Source organism: Phalacrocorax aristotelis, chromosome 8 (genome assembly GCF_949628215.1).
Source record: "Phalacrocorax aristotelis chromosome 8, bGulAri2.1, whole genome shotgun sequence".
NCBI lineage: Eukaryota > Metazoa > Chordata > Aves > Suliformes > Phalacrocoracidae > Phalacrocorax > Phalacrocorax aristotelis.
Genome location: NC_134283.1, coordinates 46,284,901 through 46,303,189, shown reverse-complemented (window position 1 = coordinate 46,303,189; position 18,289 = coordinate 46,284,901). Strand labels below are relative to the sequence as shown.

General features: G+C 52.9%; 1 protein-coding gene across 2 annotated transcripts in view; it reads left to right on the top strand.

Moving 5' to 3' along the window:
* Positions 1–18,289, top strand: part of DPYSL3 (dihydropyrimidinase like 3) — a 41,575-nt gene that overhangs the window by 20,814 nt on the left and 2,472 nt on the right. For both annotated transcript variants that reach the window (XM_075103050.1, XM_075103051.1), the window contains exons 2-11: positions 2,815–2,903; positions 5,239–5,423; positions 6,474–6,638; positions 6,898–6,959; positions 7,380–7,460; positions 9,783–9,851; positions 12,944–13,064; positions 14,548–14,704; positions 17,497–17,638; positions 17,989–18,159. In XM_075103050.1, the coding sequence (XP_074959151.1) occupies positions 2,815–2,903; positions 5,239–5,423; positions 6,474–6,638; positions 6,898–6,959; positions 7,380–7,460; positions 9,783–9,851; positions 12,944–13,064; positions 14,548–14,704; positions 17,497–17,638; positions 17,989–18,159 (1,242 nt within the window). The remainder of the gene's footprint in view (positions 1–2,814; positions 2,904–5,238; positions 5,424–6,473; positions 6,639–6,897; positions 6,960–7,379; positions 7,461–9,782; positions 9,852–12,943; positions 13,065–14,547; positions 14,705–17,496; positions 17,639–17,988; positions 18,160–18,289) is intronic.

Here is an 18,289-nt window from a genome sequence, read left to right as displayed (position 1 = left end):
CCTTCTCTCTCCTGCGGGCACGGGGGGTGTCTGGTAGCTGGGCTTGGGGCAGGCCCTGAGGCAGCACCCGATCCCCTGAATGAATGCCTTGTTCGTGCTCCAGCCATCATGGATCTTGCAATTTTGTGTACTAACAGAGTGAGCACTGAGCAGCCCTTTAGGTCTGCCACAGAATGACCATTTGTGTTTGTGGGCAGGCATATTTTCTGAATTCATATTAACATTTTATTCAGTAATTGTCAAGTGCTGCAGTCTCCGACCCGCCATGCTGCCTATGCCTGTCACCCTTTGCTTTCTCTTGTCTGATGTGCAAGGAGAGGCAGGCCAGCGTCTGTATGCTGGCACACCTGCACTATAGTGAGAATGAATTCCAGGGCCTTTGGGAAAGCAAGTTGGAGAGCTTTAAAGGGTATGGGCAGGACAAAAAAAACCCGAGGCCCGGTAGTGTTATTTGATCTGGCAGGTAGACTTTTTTTTCTCATTGTGCAGGCTAAGTAAAGCCAAGGAGGATCTGCCAGGGCATAGGGGACTGAGTATGTGGGAGAAACTCTATGTACAGGTGACTGAAATATAACACAAGAATCTTCTTCCCTGTGTTTCTAACCCTGGCACTCGGTTCTTCCATAGCTGATAGCTGATACCTGGTACTGCTGCTGGGTAGTTTCTATCTGCACTCCTTGTAGTGTTACTTAAATACTCATCGTTTGCATCCACGGGGACCACAGCTCAGCTGCTTGACCTCTGTGACTGATAGGCTATAAGCAACTGTCTGTGGTCACACTTAACTCTTTCAGGGGTTTTTGAACTTAAAATTACAGTCTTGTTAGTGAGACGACAATTGGATAGACACAGAAGGAAAGACAAGCACCCCATGCCATGGGAGGAGGAGAATCAGTGGCTCGTCAACAGCATCTGTTTGTGCTCGGGGTCATCAGCCCCAAAGCCAAGCATCGCCTGGTGCGTGCCCGTCAGGGAGAGATGCAGTGCATGGCACAGAGCTGGCACAAGGACCCGGGGCTCCCGGGCCATCACGCACCTGGCTCTCCTTCTGCATCCCCTCTTCTGAGGAAGAGAGCTGCAAGTGAGACATGGTAATGCCCCCGGGTCGCTCGGCAAGGTCGCTAACTTGGTGTGCTGGTTGAGATCTGTTAAAGCTAGCTGTTTAAAGGAGCTGAGCGGGGAGGTCTGTGACCAGCAATGCGCCCTTGCTTCCAGACCCCGCCCTTGGATGGCAGAGTTCTGCTAGACCTCTGTGCTGATGCGTTAGCTTAGGTCGGGGGAGAAGGGGAGCTGACGCGGGGTCTGCTTGTCAGGGAGGATGGTGGATGGGACGGGAACGGGGGAACAACTCGGCCATGCGCTTTTCCTGGTGGGAGGTGAGGCTCCTGATCAGCGTTAAGCTGTGCTGGGCGGGGAAGGTAAATCCCTTTTGCTGGTCATCAGTGCAGCCGTGGGAAAGCCTTTGCCTGGGAAGCGAGGAGAGACCATGGCTCTTCCCCCTGTACCAGCGCTGAGCTAGAGCTGGGGTTGAGAGTGCTGCGCATTCTGATCCTTTCCCCACCCAGTTTCTTTGTCTCGACTGAGCCTGGATGAGATTGCCGTAAAAACGCACACCGGTCTCAGGGCTTTGGCTGTTGCATGCTGCAGGGACATGGCGCGGGGCGGGGATTCTCTCGCAGCCTTCTGTTGCCAGGGAGGAAGCTACAAATTACCACCACTGTGGTGATGCTTCCAGAAATCACCCCAGGGGTGGCAGATGAAGAACAAATGCAGTTCCCTGTAAAGGAATTAATTGTGCGAGAGCCTCACAGGGTGAGGCTGGCGTGTGAGCCCTGCTGAAGGCTTCAGTCAGCCGTGGTCTGGGCTCAGACTGTGGAAGGGGATGTACTCACCTGCCAAAACGTGCTGGGGGGAGCAGAGAGGAAAGTAAGGGGAGCTTGAGAGCTGGAGGGTTGTTGGAGGCATTTTAAGCAGTCAGGAAGACTGCATGTTCCTGGAACAGCACAGTCAGCTTAAGTCACCCGAATACATGGTAGCCACATGTGAGATCAGGCTGTTTGCCCCTGTACTGCCCACAGCTGGTGTTCAGTCTTGTGCAGGCGGAGGTAGAAGAGCAGGACCTCAGCCCTCCCAGTTCCTCAGGGCAGGGTCTGTTCCCCACAGGACAGTGTCCGTTCTCTCCCATCAGTGCATGCTGGGTTGCCCAGGTCCAAAGGCATGAACACAGGAAGAGTGTAAGAGCATTCTGGTCTGGGTGCTCCTGCACGGTCAGGCTGCGCTCCTTCGGAGGAGGCTGCTGGCCACTTAGGTTAGTAGAAAGGACAATAGAGGAGGTGGTAAATGATGAGACGGGAACACAGTTCAGTGCCTCCTGGGTTTTGTGTAGACCTGTGATGTTGTGAAACACCTCAGAAGGATCACCCTGAGCATTGCAGGGGAGGGACAGGTTCCAACAGCAGATGCATCGTCTTCAGGGCTGCCTGTAGATAATGACCTGATGTAGGAAGCTTTTGACTTCTATCTCTGTGTTTTATGGAAGCGTATAGCTGTGTCCCCAGTGACTCTTCTTTGTGCCTTGGTGGTGTTCCTGGCAGTACCTGCTCCATTCAGAAACAGCCCTAGGAGTACGGGTTTTTGTGAATCCTTGCTTTTGCCCTGTTGTTTCAAGTGTTGTTCCAGATGTGAACTTTCTGCATCGGCTGTTGGGGTGAGCTGTCCGATGCAGTAGGAGAGCACCTGAGAAGGGCACTGTACTGGCCGCTGAGAAGTGCGTGTTGCCTGCCACTGACAACCGCTGTGTTCTTCCCTTTGCAGAGTGATCGTCTCCTTGTTAAAGGAGGAAGAATAGTCAACGATGACCAGTCATTCTATGCTGACATTTACATGGAGGATGGCCTCATAAAGTAAGTATGAGACTTCTATAGCATGTTATCTCCACCTCCCTTTAAATCAGCTTCAGACTGGACCGTTATTGGCTTTTTGTGTCCAACTTGCCAGCCAGTAAAACTCGATAGCCTGCTCTGGTTAGAGGCTCAGCTCTCTGCAGTGTGTGTGAGCATGTATGGGATTGCCTGATGTGTTTATGTAGTAACTCCAGTGACCCAAGTGCAGTCAGGCTGGTGACTTGGTGACTTAGCATCCATTGTACAACAATGCTATACCTAATTGCACAAGGAACAAGATTTATCGTTGACTCCTGTTTTGCCCTGTGTTAACAGTATGAGTAGGAATGACCCCACACAAGATCCCATTTGTCAGCGCTAGCAAGGACAGCGCTGTGCTGCAGGTCATCTGCATCTTCAAGATTTTCAGGAATTGCAGGCAAGCCTCCGGATCCCTCCAGCTTCATGTGTGTTTCAGAGGTGCAGTAATAAGTCCATTGTTTAAAGGTTCAAACATGGCAAATGTATTCCGTTGGAACCAGCCCCAAGCTGGGTGAGTTGAAAGAACTGTGATAGTTTATAGCAGAGGGACTTGAAAAGGCATTGTGTGCTCTATGGTAAGAAGAAAACATCCAGCCTTCCCAGGATGGTATATTTAAAAAAATCAGCAGCAGAGAAACACTTCAAGAAGTGGAACTGTATTTTTATGAGGCTGTTTTTAGCTGGTGGACAAGAACGTTTGTGACTGACTGGAACTTGTACCCAGGCAGGGATCAGAGCCAGCTTCAGGTCTTGCTATGGCACAGACTTTCTGGGTATCCTTGGGCAAATCACTTAGCCTCATCTGCAGCCTGGAGGTCACAGACTTTCATTGCCTTGGAAGTGAAATGCTCTCACAAGTGAATTCTGGTAAGAATATAGTGAGCAGTTTAAATCCTTTGGTGATGGATTCGTCTCAATAAAAGCAATGGAAAGAGCTGCTGGTTTATTGCTGTGAGGACACTGGAGCGAGCAGTTCTGTCCACAGAACTTTTGTTATTCTAAGGGGAAAAAACCTGCAAAGTGACTAAGGGATTTGCTCCTCATTTACCTCCCCAGTGTGTTAAGGAAATCAGATGTTTTCCACTAAAACCAACTTGTCTTTTATCTTGATTTATCAGGGAAGACTGAGGAAGGCTTGATGAAAATAGGATTTCTGAGAGAAGAGATTTGAAGGCTGAGTGCTACATATGGATAGATAAAGGGATTGAGGGGGTGGGGGGCTGAGTGAAGGGAGTCCTAAGGTGCAGGTGACCTGGCCTGCAGGAGGGCTTGGTGTCTATAGGGAGGAGAATGTCATGTGCTAGAACAGCACAAAATGCAGAGGACTATAATGATATTTTAAGTTACGAGTAGGTATATGCGGAACTTCTTAGGTTTCCTGTTTTCAGAAGATATTTTTAGGTACTTGGGATTTTAGCTGCCTGCACTAACTACAGTGTGGCCCTGCTGATAGCAGTGATGTCCTTCGGGTCATGAAGGAGACAACGTGAGAGGGGAGGCCCTGGGGAGGGGAGGACTCTGCGCTCCTTGGGAAGAGAGTGACCCCAGTGCTTCAAGGCCCTACTGCAGGCGCAGCAGCCAGCCGTGCACCTGCACAAATGCTGTGCACCTTGCGGGCTCCTCCCTGGCTCCCCGGAGGGGTCCTCCTTTACCCTCGGGACTTTGTGCTGTGGGCAGCATTGCAAGTCCCTGATGAGCCCTGAGCTGGCCTAGCAGCTGTGGCATTATGCTGGGAAATCATCTTTCTCTGTAAGTAAGCCTCAGACTTGAGCCTTACTTAAGGTGGGCAGAAGGACTGGGGAGAAGAGAGATTAGGGGTGCAGCTTACTGGAAGCAGGGCTGGTGTCGGGTTTTGTGGGCATGCACCCAGGGTGAACAGGTAGGACTGCTCTGCTGGGAATGCTTGCAGGATCCTGACTCATGAGTCTGTGGGGTATGAAGTGTCCTAGGCAGATTCTTATCCTAGACTGCAGAGATCTGCATGCCTATCAGGCCATGCTCCCCAGATACCCCGTCCCAGTGCCTGCCCCAGACAGCAGGTGCCATCATCGACACCTCTAGAGCAGTCAGACAGATGGCAGCCGCCCCTGGACTATGCAAATTGTAGGTTTAAGCAAGCTGGTCAGTCCTGGATTTTGATGCAGAGTGAGGTGGTTTCTCTCTGCAGGCTCCTGCAAGCCCAGTGGGAAGGAGTGAGGCATTTCTGCCAGTGGGAGGAGTTGATCTGGCTGCTTCCTAGGTGAACTGTTCATTGATTATGTTGTGGTTGGTTTTTACTTGTGTGTGGCTCACCATCTTGGCATGATCTCATCAGGCAGATTGGAGACAATCTGATTGTCCCTGGAGGGGTCAAAACCATAGAAGCCAATGGGAAGATGGTGATCCCTGGAGGAATTGATGTCCACACTCGCCTGCAGATGCCATACAAGGGGATGACAGCTGTGGATGATTTCTTCCAAGGGACAAAAGCAGCCCTGGCTGGTGGAACCACCATGATCAGTGAGTACAACCGGCAGGTCCAGTATGTGACAGCACCCAGCACACTTGGAACGTTGCCCGGTTATTTCTTTTTCTCTTTGCTTTTCTCAGCCTTCTTTGCCTTAAAGGCCCATGACAGTGTACTCATCTTTTCTGTGATCTCTGTCAATGCAGTCTAGAGAGTGAGGAGTGGGATAAATCTTTGGGATCCTCAGTAATACTGAAATGGTGGGACAGGAGATTTGCATAGGACCCTTTGCCCTTGCAGATCCTGTGTTCTGCAGCGCTTCATTGTCTGCAGCCACTGGTGCCCCTGGGACCCTCAAAAAGGAACAATGGTATAACTTTTTTCCCCCCGTTAAATAAAAATAGGGCAGCATAATGCTCAGATGACTCTGAGCAGAGGAACAGAGAAATGTCCTGGCATCCCACACTGCTCAGAAATAAACAGCGCTAACAAAAAAGGAAAGGCAATTCTGAGGTCCTTCCCTGGAGAAGGGCATGGCTATTCACTGGTTTGACGTCCAGGTTTTACTGCTGTGCAGCGGTCACAGCTGGGTGCGCTGCAAGGTTTCTTGGGATGCAGGAGCGACGGTTGATCCTTCCAGTAAAGGACTGGGTTTCTTTCCATCCCCCTCCCCTACCAGTTCTCGTTTCCCTGGGCCAAAAAAATAAGTTGTATGAAATGGACTGTGGCAGGGCATGGGGATTACATGGTAGGCAATAAAAGGTGCATTAGTGTTGCAGCATGGGAGGAGGCTGTGTGTTAGTAGGGTGGAAGTGGGGGTGAGGAAGGACAAGGCCCTTCAGCTTTCAGCTGACTTCTCAGCAGAAGCCTGTAAAAGCCCCTGGTCCCATGCCAAAGGCCATTAAGCAAAGGCTCTGTGTGCCTCCCTGCTGATAAATGCACGTAGAGGAGCCCAGGGATGCCGTGGAGGTGATGGGGACCTCTTCAGAGCTGCCTGAAGCTGCTGAGGAGGCGAGCCCGGGATCGCGGGGCCGGCCGGCCACGGTGGGGTAGCCCACGCAGGGACCCCTTGCCCACCCGTTGCCCCCGCTGTGCCTCTGCAGTGGACCATGTGGTGCCAGACCCCGAGTCCAGCCTGGTGGAGGCGTTGGAGCGGTGGCGGGAGTGGGCCGACGGGAAGGCGTGCTGCGACTACGCGCTGCACGTGGACATCCCCCGCTGGAGCGACCGCGTCCGGCAGGAGCTGCACACCATGGTCCAAGAGAAAGGTTTGCTGCCCACTGCTCCCTGCGTCAGGCGCGTCCCTCGCCGTGGGGGTGGTCCCAGGGGACAGGGGGCAGGGGGTGACTATGCTGTTGTCTGTCCTCTCGCTGCCGAGTGCCCGTGGGATCCTGCACGGCCATGAGCGGGAGTTGTGCCCTGTGGGTGAGGTGGCAGGAAGGCAGCCCAGAGCTGGCAGCCTGACTGGGGCCGTCTGGGAGGGAGAGCCCCCAGCTCACCCCTCTCTCCTCTCTGCTCTGCCCCTAGGAGTTAACTCCTTCATGGTGTACATGGCCTACAAGGATTTGTACCAGATGTCCAACACGGAGGTGAGACGCCCTTTGCCACCTTGGTTGTGTTGATGCGAGGGGCAGCAGGGAGGGCGGCAGCCACGCTGGGCGCAGGGAGGCCAGGGTGGCGGCGAGGCCAGGGCGGTGGGCAGGCCACCGCGCCTGCTCGGGCCTCGCAGCTCCTTCTCGCTGCCTTCGCTCTCTCGGAGGGCTGCCGCTGGGCTGCGGGCATGGTGTGTTAGCTGCGGGCCGGCCAGGCTCCCGCGCTGCTGATGGAGGCAGAGGTCTGGTGTGGAGATCACCGAGAGCACCCGCCGGCAGCCGCGGCACGGCCAGAGCTGGCCCCGGCACACCCGCTGCCAGGGCCTCCGGATGAAGGGCCGTGCAGGGCGCCGAGGCTGTGCGCAGGCTAGGGCAGTCTGTCTGCTCGGTAATCATCTTTTCTCGTCTCTGTTTTAGCTGTATGAGATATTCAGCTGCCTGGCAGAGCTGGGTGCCATAGCGCAAGTTCATGCTGAGAACGGGGATATAATTGCACAGGTAACTAACTACTCCTCTGGTATGCGGGGCTCTGAAAGCCCATCCCAGGCAGATTTGGTGTGGGCATTAGCAAAATGACTCTAAAGCTGCATGGATGTCTTTTGAAAGGTGATATCTCTGCTGCTCAGCAGCCGTATCAAATTTACCAAGATTTTCTGCTGTGAATATGTGGTGCATAAGCTAATCTGAAACAGTGAATTAGTAATTATCTAAATGGAAGAGAGTGGGCAGTCAAGTGTGGTGTGTTCAGTCCAACCACAGCTCTTTTTCAGTCTGGAGAGACAGAGACCTTTGCCTTGCACGTAATCAACTAAGAGAGTTAAAGTGTATTCGAAAGTGCTGCGGCAAGAGAGGAATTTTCTCCCTGCTGTAAGCAAGCAGCTGGCTAATGGAGCTGGATTTGCAAGGGAGTTGTTATGAGGGATGTGGTTTGCTGTTCAAGTGGGTAGGCTCTGTTGGCCCACTGGGTGGTAATTGGTGCTGGATCAAAGTCCAAATGTTTTGATTTTCATGAAGACAGAGAAGACATTGCTCAGTTATGCTCTGCAATTACTTGTTTTTTCCTGTCTCTCTTATTCTTGGGAGTTGAAGGAGTGTGAACTGAGAGGTCATTCTTTGAACATCCTCTCAGACTACAAGAATCAATTTTCTTTGGACTTTTTAGAGGTGCAGTGCACAATTGGGTGGCTCTTTTACACAAAAACAAAGAGTGGTCAAAGGAGGTGTCTTGGCTAGAGTGTATCTCCACTTCAGCACCAGTCTAACCACAAAATGCCCCAAAACTATTAGTTGGTAGCACTTCACAGCCCTGGGGATTGCTTCCTTCTGTCTGAAACATCACAGGCTGGTTAGCACAGAGACATGATGCTTGTGGTCACCCGCTGGTGGTGGCTTCCAGGAAGAAAGCAGAGGATTTGCCCTCTCCATTCCCCATTTCAGTCTGTTTTAATTTCAGTGGTCCTGGCAACTGTGTTTTGCCAGAGTTTGGTCAACATAGGTGAGGAGGTTGCAGGGGAAGAAATGTAATGCACAGACTGAACAGAAATAGGATGTGAGCAGAGTTCCAGGCTTCAGACTGACATGCTGTGGCTGGTGGGAGAGTGCTTCATGGTGGATGAAGAGCAAGAAGTGAGAAGAGTACTGTCAAATCTTTGCTTGGCACTTTCACTGTAGCAGAGGTGTCAGAGGAGGTGACACGCAGCACTTACCTGCTGCGCAGCCTCATCCTTTTGTGCCCTCCTCCAGCATCTGTGAACACATCTGTTATTGTTGCTGGAGTTACACAGTCCTGACGCAGATGGGTGGCATTATTTAATGCCATAATGTGCTCAGTATTCTACAAGACACAAGAAAAAGTGCATAAAACTGCTTGCTTATGGGCTTACTGTTACTGCTGCTGTGCATCCACTTCACACACACACGCACACACACACACACCCCCACACCCCCGACACCTCTGGGAGAAATGTTGCCTGTTGTGCAACTGCACGTGGCTTCTGCAAGTCAAGGGCAGGTGTTGGGTGGGAGCAAACGTGCATTGCCACAGGCAGTGAGAGCACATGGATGTGAGGGTCAGAAAGATCCCCGAGTGCCTTGGTCAGGTCTGGGCAGACCATGAAGTCCCCCTGCATGTTTCCTTTGACCCCTGTCAAAGGGAGGTGTTTGAAATGAGGGAATACGAGAGAAATCTCTAGGGTACATATAGGAGATAGGCAGGCCAGCGCATGTGGCACGCCCACATCATTATCCATGGTCCTTATTTGTAACCGCAAAATAACTTGGTATACTGTTAATACGGGAACCAACACCTCACACTACCATCTACCATAGAAGTTGATATAGGACAGGATTTGCACTTGCTGATATCCAAATGATTAAACAGCACTGGGGACCCAGGAATAACCTTGGGAGGATAATTTTTTTATTGGGTGTAATGATTGTTTTCTCAATAGTTTCTACTCAGACTATTGCTTTTCAAAAGGGGAACCAGGGAAGGACCTTGGAAAGGGACTGTAAACATCAAGTGTTGTTCTTTGAGCTGGGGAGTTTTGTACCTTTTTTCCCTCCACACTGTGCTTGTTTCATCAGAGGTTTCAGTCAGTGTCTGTGCTCCCTCCAAGCACTCCTGTTTCCCCATTTCTCCCTCTTTCTTTCTCAAACCCCTTGAGGGTGCAGCAGCTTCTCACCGTGCACAATGGTCCCACAGGACATGGGGTGGTGGCAGTCTTGAGGGAAGGGCTCGACACAGGAGGGATCTGCTTTTCTGTGTGGTTGATAGTTCCACAGTCTTGTAACATCCCTCTGGTTTTTTTGATGTCCTAGGAACAAACCAGGATGTTGGAGATGGGAATAACTGGCCCTGAGGGCCACGTGCTGAGCAGACCTGAGGAGGTAAGATGCAGAGGATGGTACCAGCCTTGCTGCGCTGAAGAGCTTTCCTCACAAGTCACAGTAGGGCTTCGCGTATTTAGGGGGCCAGGCAAGAATTGGGGTGGGGTCAGGGGGGTTGTGTATGCATCTATGGGTATCCATTTACACAGGCAATGCTATCTTGTTCATCATCAGCTCAGGAGAGAGCGAGGTTTGTGACAAACATTTTTCAGTCTTGCTGAAGTCCCCTAGCAGAGACAAGGGCTTCTGAGCCTCCCAGAGATTAATCAATCATCAAGAAGATCTGTATGGCTGTAGCAACATCTGGGGCTTGTTTGGGGGCATTTGTCTTGTATAGGGAACTCCATGGGTGTAAAAGGCCAGAGGAAAATCAGGTGGTGAGTTTTAGTTCCTCTGAAAATTCACTGTTCACATCTGTGCGAGTGCAGACAGATTCCAGCCTCTTCCTGCCTAATCTCTGCTTAGGGTCTAAAGTGTGCTTCAAAACCAGATGGATAAAGCCATTGGTGGAAGGAGTGGGAGGGAAGGAGAGGGGGAATTTCCTGCTTACAAATCAGTGTCAAGACACTAATTAGATTACTTCTAATTTTAGCTCTCAGGGTATTTTTTCTGTTTGGTCCATTAATCTGAGTTGAGTCTAATTTTAGATAGGTTTTCTTGAGATAGCTCCATGCTGAGAGGTGCTTTTAACTTTCCACAGCATGTCAAAGAAGAAAACAATAGGAATTTTGTACGATAGCAAAGCCAAGCAGGGGAGCACAGGGACAGATTTGTACTTCAGGGTCTGCTGGAATTAAAATCAGTTGGCTTAAACTGCAAGTGTAAGCAGTTAACTGTGTTATGAGTGGTAGCAACATACATAGCCTAGTGTAATAGAGTGCTTATTCTTTTTGAAGTATGAGACTGTGAAGCATTTTCCTGTACAGGGAAGAGACTTCGTGTTAAATACAGTAGATACAATACCTCTCTGCGTAAACTGCCATTTATTTTTATGGCTCTAGATCCATTGCCGCTAGTTGGCAAGCTAACCTGCAATTATGGGATGCTGTGGTTGTGCCAGGATTTCAGGACTGTCCTATTATCATAAGACAGCACTGCAGTTCCTCTCATCCAAACCCGGTAAAACATGGTTGAGTGTTGGATCTTGAAATGCCATTAAAGCATAAGTCAACTGAGAACAGTGCAAGAAGGCTCTAGATACTGTCTGTTCAGCCAAATCCAGATTTCATTGCCTTTGAAAATAAACAGTGTCCCTCTTCCAGAACATCCTCTACCTGGGAAAATGTTAGGTAGAGCACAAATGACCCTGCTACCCCACATAAACCCTGCAGGTTGATGGCAAAGCATTGGGAGGGTGGTCTGTAGCTCTGTGGGTCTGCTCTGTCCTGGAGGGACCTCAGTGGGGATTAAAGACATGCTATTTTATCAGGTGATGGTGGTGTTTGGTAGGGCAGGTTGGTGCTGCTCTAGACTGTAACATGCTGTGAAGGGTATTCAGTGATGGCTCTGTATGCTCCTGTTCAAATGTTAAACCCTGTCAACTACTCAAGTCCATAAGTGCACTGACAAAAATATTTTCTTGTTTAAATTTCTGTTTAAGGAGTCTTTAAGCAGAAGAGAGAAGCCTCTCTTCACTGTGCAGCAAATAGCCCCACAGAAGTGCGAGAGGTGTCTGGTGCACCTGTGTCTGGGTGCAGTGGTCTGCTTCTCCGGCTACTAGGAAAGTTAAGCTTGCACGGCCAGCTGCCTGGCCCTCAGGCAGTTACTGCATTCCCTGCAGCTGGCAGTCCCAGCCTCCCCTGGGAGCTGGCTGGTTGGTACACTGTCTTTTTAAGGCTTCTGTTTTGAACTTTCTCATGCTGAAGCTTGAAGCCAAGCTGTAGAGCAAACACTTGAAGAAACTCTGGGCTTGAGCTCAGGCTGAGCATGGACTGATGTAATAGTCCAAAGATATCCCTGTGTTGGAAATCGACCTTCCGCTAACAGCAGGACAGTGAAACATGGGGTGGGTGTCAGCAGGCTGGGACGAGCAACAGCTGCATCACAGGGCAGCCAGACCCTGATGCGAACAGCCTGCCAGCGCGTAGCTCATTGCACCCCAGCCGCAGGCTGGGCGACTGCTGGTTTTGGCTGGGGTGGAGTTAATTTTCTTCATTGTAGCTAGTATGGGGCTGTTTTGGATTTGTGTGGAAAACGGTGTTGATAACACAGAGATGTTTTTGTTATTGCTGAGCAGTGCTTGCACAGAGTCAAGGACTTTTCTGCTCCGCACCCTGCCAGCGAGCGGGCTGGGGAGGGCACAAGGAGTTGGGAGGGGACATGGCTGGGACAGCTGACCCCAACTGACCCAAGAGGTGTCCCACACCATATGTCGTCATGCTCAGCATATAAACTAGGGGGAAGCAGAAGGAAGGGGGACACGTTTGGAGTGATGGCATTTGTCTTCCCAAGTAACCGTAACGGTGACAGAGCCCTGCTTTCCTGGGGACAGCCGAAGAGCTGCCTGCCGGTGGGAAGGAGGGGATGAATGCCTTATTTTGCTTTGGTTGCGTGGGCAGCTTTTGCTTTACCTATTAAATTGTCTTTATCTCAACCCAGGAGTTTTCTCACTTCCACCTGTCCAATTCTCTCCCCCATCCCACCAGGGGGGAGTGAGTGGGTGGCTGTGTGGGGCTCAGTTGCCAGCTGGGGTTAAAGCATGGTAGCGATGCTCAGTTCAACCAAACACAGCCACAGGAGAGCCTGGAGCAGTGAGTGGTTTGCTGCCTGTGAGTTGTGCTGTTGGGTGTGGGCAACAGTCCCTGGGATTCTCTGGCTATCAGGAGAGCTGGAACCAGGCAGTGGAAAAAACAGCAGATGCAGCTCTGCACTGGCCCCCAAGAACAGTCCCCGTCTGAGCGTCATGTGGCTGTAGCCTGTGGATTGGGCCAGGCCCCAGGGAGAGTGAACCTCCCCGTCAGGTCTCCCCGATTAACCTGCCTTGGGGGAGTTGAGGGTGAGAGCAAGAGTACAGGGTGTCAGCAGCAATCCATGGTGTGCAGAGTCTGCCCACCCAGTGCTCCTCTGCAGCCATGCGCTGTTCTCTCTTCCAGCTGGAAGCAGAAGCTGTCTTCCGGGCCATCACTATTGCCAGCCAGACCAACTGTCCTCTCTACGTGACTAAAGTGATGAGCAAAAGCGCTGCTGACCTCATCTCGCAAGCCAGAAAAAAAGGTGAGCGGCAGCTGCTGCTGCACACAGCCTTGCTGTCGCTGCTGGGATCCTGGACAGCTGGGTTCAGTGGGGCCCGTGTCCTCGTGGTGGTTTTGCCAAGACCACCACTGTGCTTTGAGTGCAGTCCGGTGCTTCACTTTCTGCTGGGGAGCAGGTAGTTCAGGGATTTGCCGGACTTGTGATGTGCACAGGGGCACTGCACCCATCCACGTGGAACCACCTCCTGTTGCCACATCGCGTAACAATGTGTGGGTCACAGGTAGGAGCAGTGCTTTAAACACCAAAGTTTGCGGCTGTGGAGGGCCCCCTGAGAAGACTCGTCTGATCCATGGGCAAGTGGTTTGAGCTGCTGCGTATAGCCCCGGCCTGCCTTTGAAGTGCCGGCCCCTTGGGTGGGTCCATTTGTCACTGGTGATGGAGCACAGGGTCTCCCCGCACGCACGTGTGCATGCCCACAGCCATATTCAGTGAGCATCTATAAACAGGTGTTGGGGGTGGGAAATGTAGAAAATGCATTTGTAGAGAGGGTCTTGGTGGAGTTGGTAACTGTGGGACGTAACGACGAGTTCTCCCAGAAGCACTCGCCCAGGCTGTAGAGCACGTTTGGAAAGAAAAGCACAATTTCTCGGTCCCCATCCTAGTTTATCAGCATGACAAGTCCTGCTCTGCAAAAAGCCCTTGGTCACAGGCCCCCTTCCCTGGCCTGTCCCTGGAGTTGGGTACCAGAAGACAAGTGAGAAACAGGAGAGGGGGACAAGCCTGCCAGCTCTTTGATGGCACGTGGTGAATATTTACAAGGGATAAAGGAGGAAGAATGCACGGGAGATGACGATGAAGGGCATTGTGAGAGGCTTGGTCATCGGCCTGGCATGGGTTCAGTGTCAGGCTACGTTGCTGTTTGCCTGCCCTGTTGCAGGCTGTCGTTTCTTATCAAATTGCCTGACGCCTGCCAGGTGTGCCTGTGCTGTCAGTCGGACATGGTTGTCGCTCCTGGGCTGAGAGTCAGCAGGATGAAGTGCCCCCCACTACAGCGTGGGGACACCAGTGCTTGCAGGAGTGACTGGGGACCTCACTTCCAAGAAGCGTGGGCAGGGCAGGCTGGGAGGCAGCCACCTGCTGGGGCGGGAGGCCCGGCTGCCAGCACCGTTTGCGTCTCTGGTGTTGTCGGGGAAGCACAGCTCTGCGGCTGTGCCTTCCCGCACCGTGCTCCCACCGGGCTTCCCACACCAGCAGGATCTGTGCGTTGAGCAGGAGGGCCCTATGATGATGACAGGCAGGGCTCACCCCTGACACTGATGTGGGTCTTGCTGTCCTCCTGCCTGTCCCAGCACCTGAGACCCAAGCAGGCAGCGTGGGACAGCCCGACGTGGCTCTGGGTGTCCTCTGGGCATCCTCTGGGCGCAGCAGGCTGTTGGTGGTGCTGTGGAACAGAGAACGCCTCCAGGCTCCACCAAAACAGTGTCCCTCCTGTGCCCCTCTCCAGGCAATGTGGTGTTTGGTGAGCCGATCACAGCCAGTCTCGGCACCGACGGGACGCACTACTGGAGCAAGAACTGGGCCAAGGCTGCAGCATTTGTGGTCTCTCCGCCTCTGAGCCCAGACCCAACAACCCCTGACTACATCAACTCCCTTCTGGCCAGGTGGGTGACAGCTCTGCCGGGCAATGCTGCTAGCGGGAAGAAGCAGACTCTGGCCTCTAATAGGGAAGGAAGAGATTAGGGAGTACCTGGGCAGCACGGACGTTAGTCCAACCTGAGCCACGTCACTGTAGGTATTTAATGAGCTGACTAATGAAATGGCTCTGACTCAGAGCTGTGGTGGCTTATCCCCGAGAGTGGAGGGAGGACAGGGGAGGCACCATAAGCTTAAGATCAGTAACAAGGAAAATACTAGGGCAAGCAGGAATGAACCATTTTAAATGTCCTGAAGAAGGCAAAGAAATTGGGCCCAGATAACACAGACTTGTCAACGAAAGGGTTCACCAAGCTGGAGAAGCCCTTCTGCATGTGTGGGGTTGGGAATGGCTGCCTGGGTTGTGGTGGTGCAGGAGAAGGCGGAGGGGTGGTAGGTGTCACAAGCTGGTGGGCACCCACCAGCTGAATACAAAGCAGACGTTTTCTCATGCCTGCACAGGTTAGCAGTACTGCAGCCTGCAGTGCACAAGGCCTTTAAGGGCAGCTTGCACACATCTGACAGGGATGGTAGGTTATTTTTTCACCCTGAAGGCAGGGGGTGGGGAAGGGATTTGTTGAAAATAGTAGACAATGAAAGCACTTCAGCAATTCGCTTTGACCTTTCACAGTAATACTCCATCCTCTCATTGGCAAGGCATGCGCAGCAGCTAGGGATGCAGAGCTCATTGCTGGCCCTGTCCATGCACCATGTATGAGTTGCACACCCCGCTCACCTTGTGTTTGCATGCTGAACTGTGCGTGTGGTGGCTAGTCTGTGATAGCCAGGGACGACCGACACTCGGGGGTTTAAATGGAAAGGACCTGTGAGGTAATGCTGGAAATGTCTCTGACTAGGTCAGCAAGGGATGACTGGTCAGTAAGAGGTGTCTCAGCAGAAGGATGTGTTAGGATAAACCTGGATTGTTTCAGGGTGGAGATGCCCTGGCTGGCTTAAGAGAGATGCTGGTGCATTTGGAGTCTGAATATGCAGCTCACCCTGGATTTTGCTGTGGACAACGAGCAAGATGTGCCTCTGCTCAGTCTGGATGTATGAAACAGGTGCAGGTCTTAGGGACTGGCAGGGAGCAGTGACCCCAGCTCCTGCACTGGCTTTCTAATCCTTCCCTTCCACTTCACATTTACCCCAGACATCAAAGGAGAGGCAGGAGCACTTCTGAGTCCCTGCAGCCCACAGGCGTCTGTCCTGACACCTTTCCGATGCCGTTTTCTGTGGGGCTTCAGCAGGAGGAGAGGCTGTGAGGCTCCAGCTGGGCTGGACAGCTTCTTTTCTTCCACCAGGACAAATCTGGTGGAGATTAGGAAGCATATTGTGTCATCAGCCTGGTCTCTGGCTGTGCAGTCAGTCAGACATATGGCAGAAATTATCAGAGGAAGATGGAGATAACCAGTGGATTAGGGCTGGTTTGCAGCCCCGAGCAGAGCCGTGGTGTCCGCACCACCTTGGGTTCAGGTGCAGCCGGTCTGGGAGCCAGGTGCTTGAGGCCACTTGCCTCACACGGGCAGCGCCGGGAGCTGGCCTGTGTTGGTCTGCTTCCTTCTGCCTGGCAGTGATGCCTTTCCAACTGCAGCCTGTCCCTTGCTCCCCGAGGACCCAGCAGCAGCCGGGTGACTTCCAGGGAGCCATGGGCAGCTCCTCACCCTGCCCTGCCTGTTGGCAGCTCGCTGGCTCCTGCCCTCTGCCATCGTTGTCAGGAACGGGATGGGTCAGGGCATCTTATCCGACTGGTGACCCTTTCTGGGCAGAGGGGTCTGTTTAACAGCACTGGGCAGCAGCCACTGTAGAGCACCGCAGTGAAATTCTTCTGGGCCTCCTGGAGAGCTGCTTCTGGGGAGTTCTGGCTCCCTCCGTCTCGCTGTCAGATTTACATGTGGCCTTTGGGGGCATTTGCTTTTGAGGCACTGATGTGGTGCAGATGGTGTAGCTTGGGCCAGCCTGCACGTGCAAGCACCCCTTGGTCTGCGCTGCCGGCTGCTCCTCCTGCCACAGCTCAATCTGAGTGTCCACGTGGGGCTGAGAGGAGCTTTCGGTGAGCTCCCCCCAGATGAAATGTCTCAGGCCAGAGCCCCAGGGTGGGCTGAGGTGCTCTGCTCCCTGGGGAGGGTTGGATGTGCAAGTGGTGGGCAGCCCACAGGCTCAGCCCACATAAGCCCACTCCTGCAGCCGTGTCCCCTCTCCCGGAGAAAGGGGTGATGCCTGCCTGCAGCAAGCTTCCTGCAGGGCACGAGAGGGCTGCGCTTGCCCCTTGGGGTGCAGGAGCTGGCAGTAAGCAATGAAAGGGCTGGCTGTGGAGGAGAGGTGTTTTCCACCCTGTGTGGCAGAAAGGCTGCTCTCCCAAGCAGTCCCGAGATGCCTATTCCCTTTGTGTTAGTGCAAATGTTGGAGTCTCGTGTGGAAGGACATCTTTTGGCTTGACACAAAGGCCGCCCTGTTCCCCAGGGTGTTTCCCCTGGGAACTGAGCTGGTGATTCCTGTTGTGTGCAGGATGCTGTCCAAGTGCCAGGCGGGCAGCGCGGCATGGCAGAGCTCTCTTGCCCCCACACCCCTAGGTGAAATGGCTGCCGCAGGGGCCGAGTCAGGTGGAAGCCTTCAGACTGAGGGGCTGTAGAAACAGGGCTGCAGAGTAAAACAGAGCTAAGCCAGGGGCTGCCTGTGCCCAGAGGAGATCCATGTCCCTCGTGTCCCTGCCTTGTCTGACCGTGAAATGGCAGATGATGCTTTTGTTACCGCCCCCCCTCAGTGGTGACCTGCAGGTTTCGGGAAGTGCCCACTGTACATTCAGCACCGCGCAGAAAGCAGTTGGAAAAGACAACTTCACAGCGATCCCAGAAGGGACCAACGGCATAGAGGAACGACTGTCTGTCATCTGGGACAAGGCAGTGGTAAGAGTCACACCAGGGAGAGGGTGGAGTGGGCAGGGTTGATGGGCACCTCAGACACCCATGTTCTCGCCCCCACAGAGCTGGGCACCCAGCTGCCTGTCTCCTCCCTGGCTTTGAGAGTCAAAACAAGCCAGAGCAGCAGAGGCAGTTGTTGTGGGTTCGGGGTGAACAGCCAGGAGCTGTGACCATGCCCCCAGTTTTCGGACTGTCTGGCGCCGATAGTAAGATCAGCCACGGTGGTCTGGGCCCAGCCAGCCCGTGGCTTATGTGGGACTGCGTCTGGTGCTTCCTGGAGCTCTTACTCTCCGCTTTCCCCAAAAGAGCACTTAGTTCTCTTTGTGTCTGAGCAGGCCACAGGAAAGATGGATGAGAACCAGTTTGTGGCTGTGACGAGCACTAACGCTGCAAAAATCTTCAACCTGTACCCACGGAAAGGGAGAATAGCAGTGGGCTCAGACAGCGATCTGGTTATATGGGATCCTGATGCAGTGAAGATTGTCACGGCAAAAACCCATCAATCTGTAAGCCTTCTGCTCGTCTGTGCGAATGCTGGAGGGTGGTGTGCAAGTAGCATTGTATAAGGGCTACCTGGCTGCTGGGAGCTTGGCATTGCCCTGCCGTGCTTGGCTCTGAGGAGGTGGAACTGAGTCC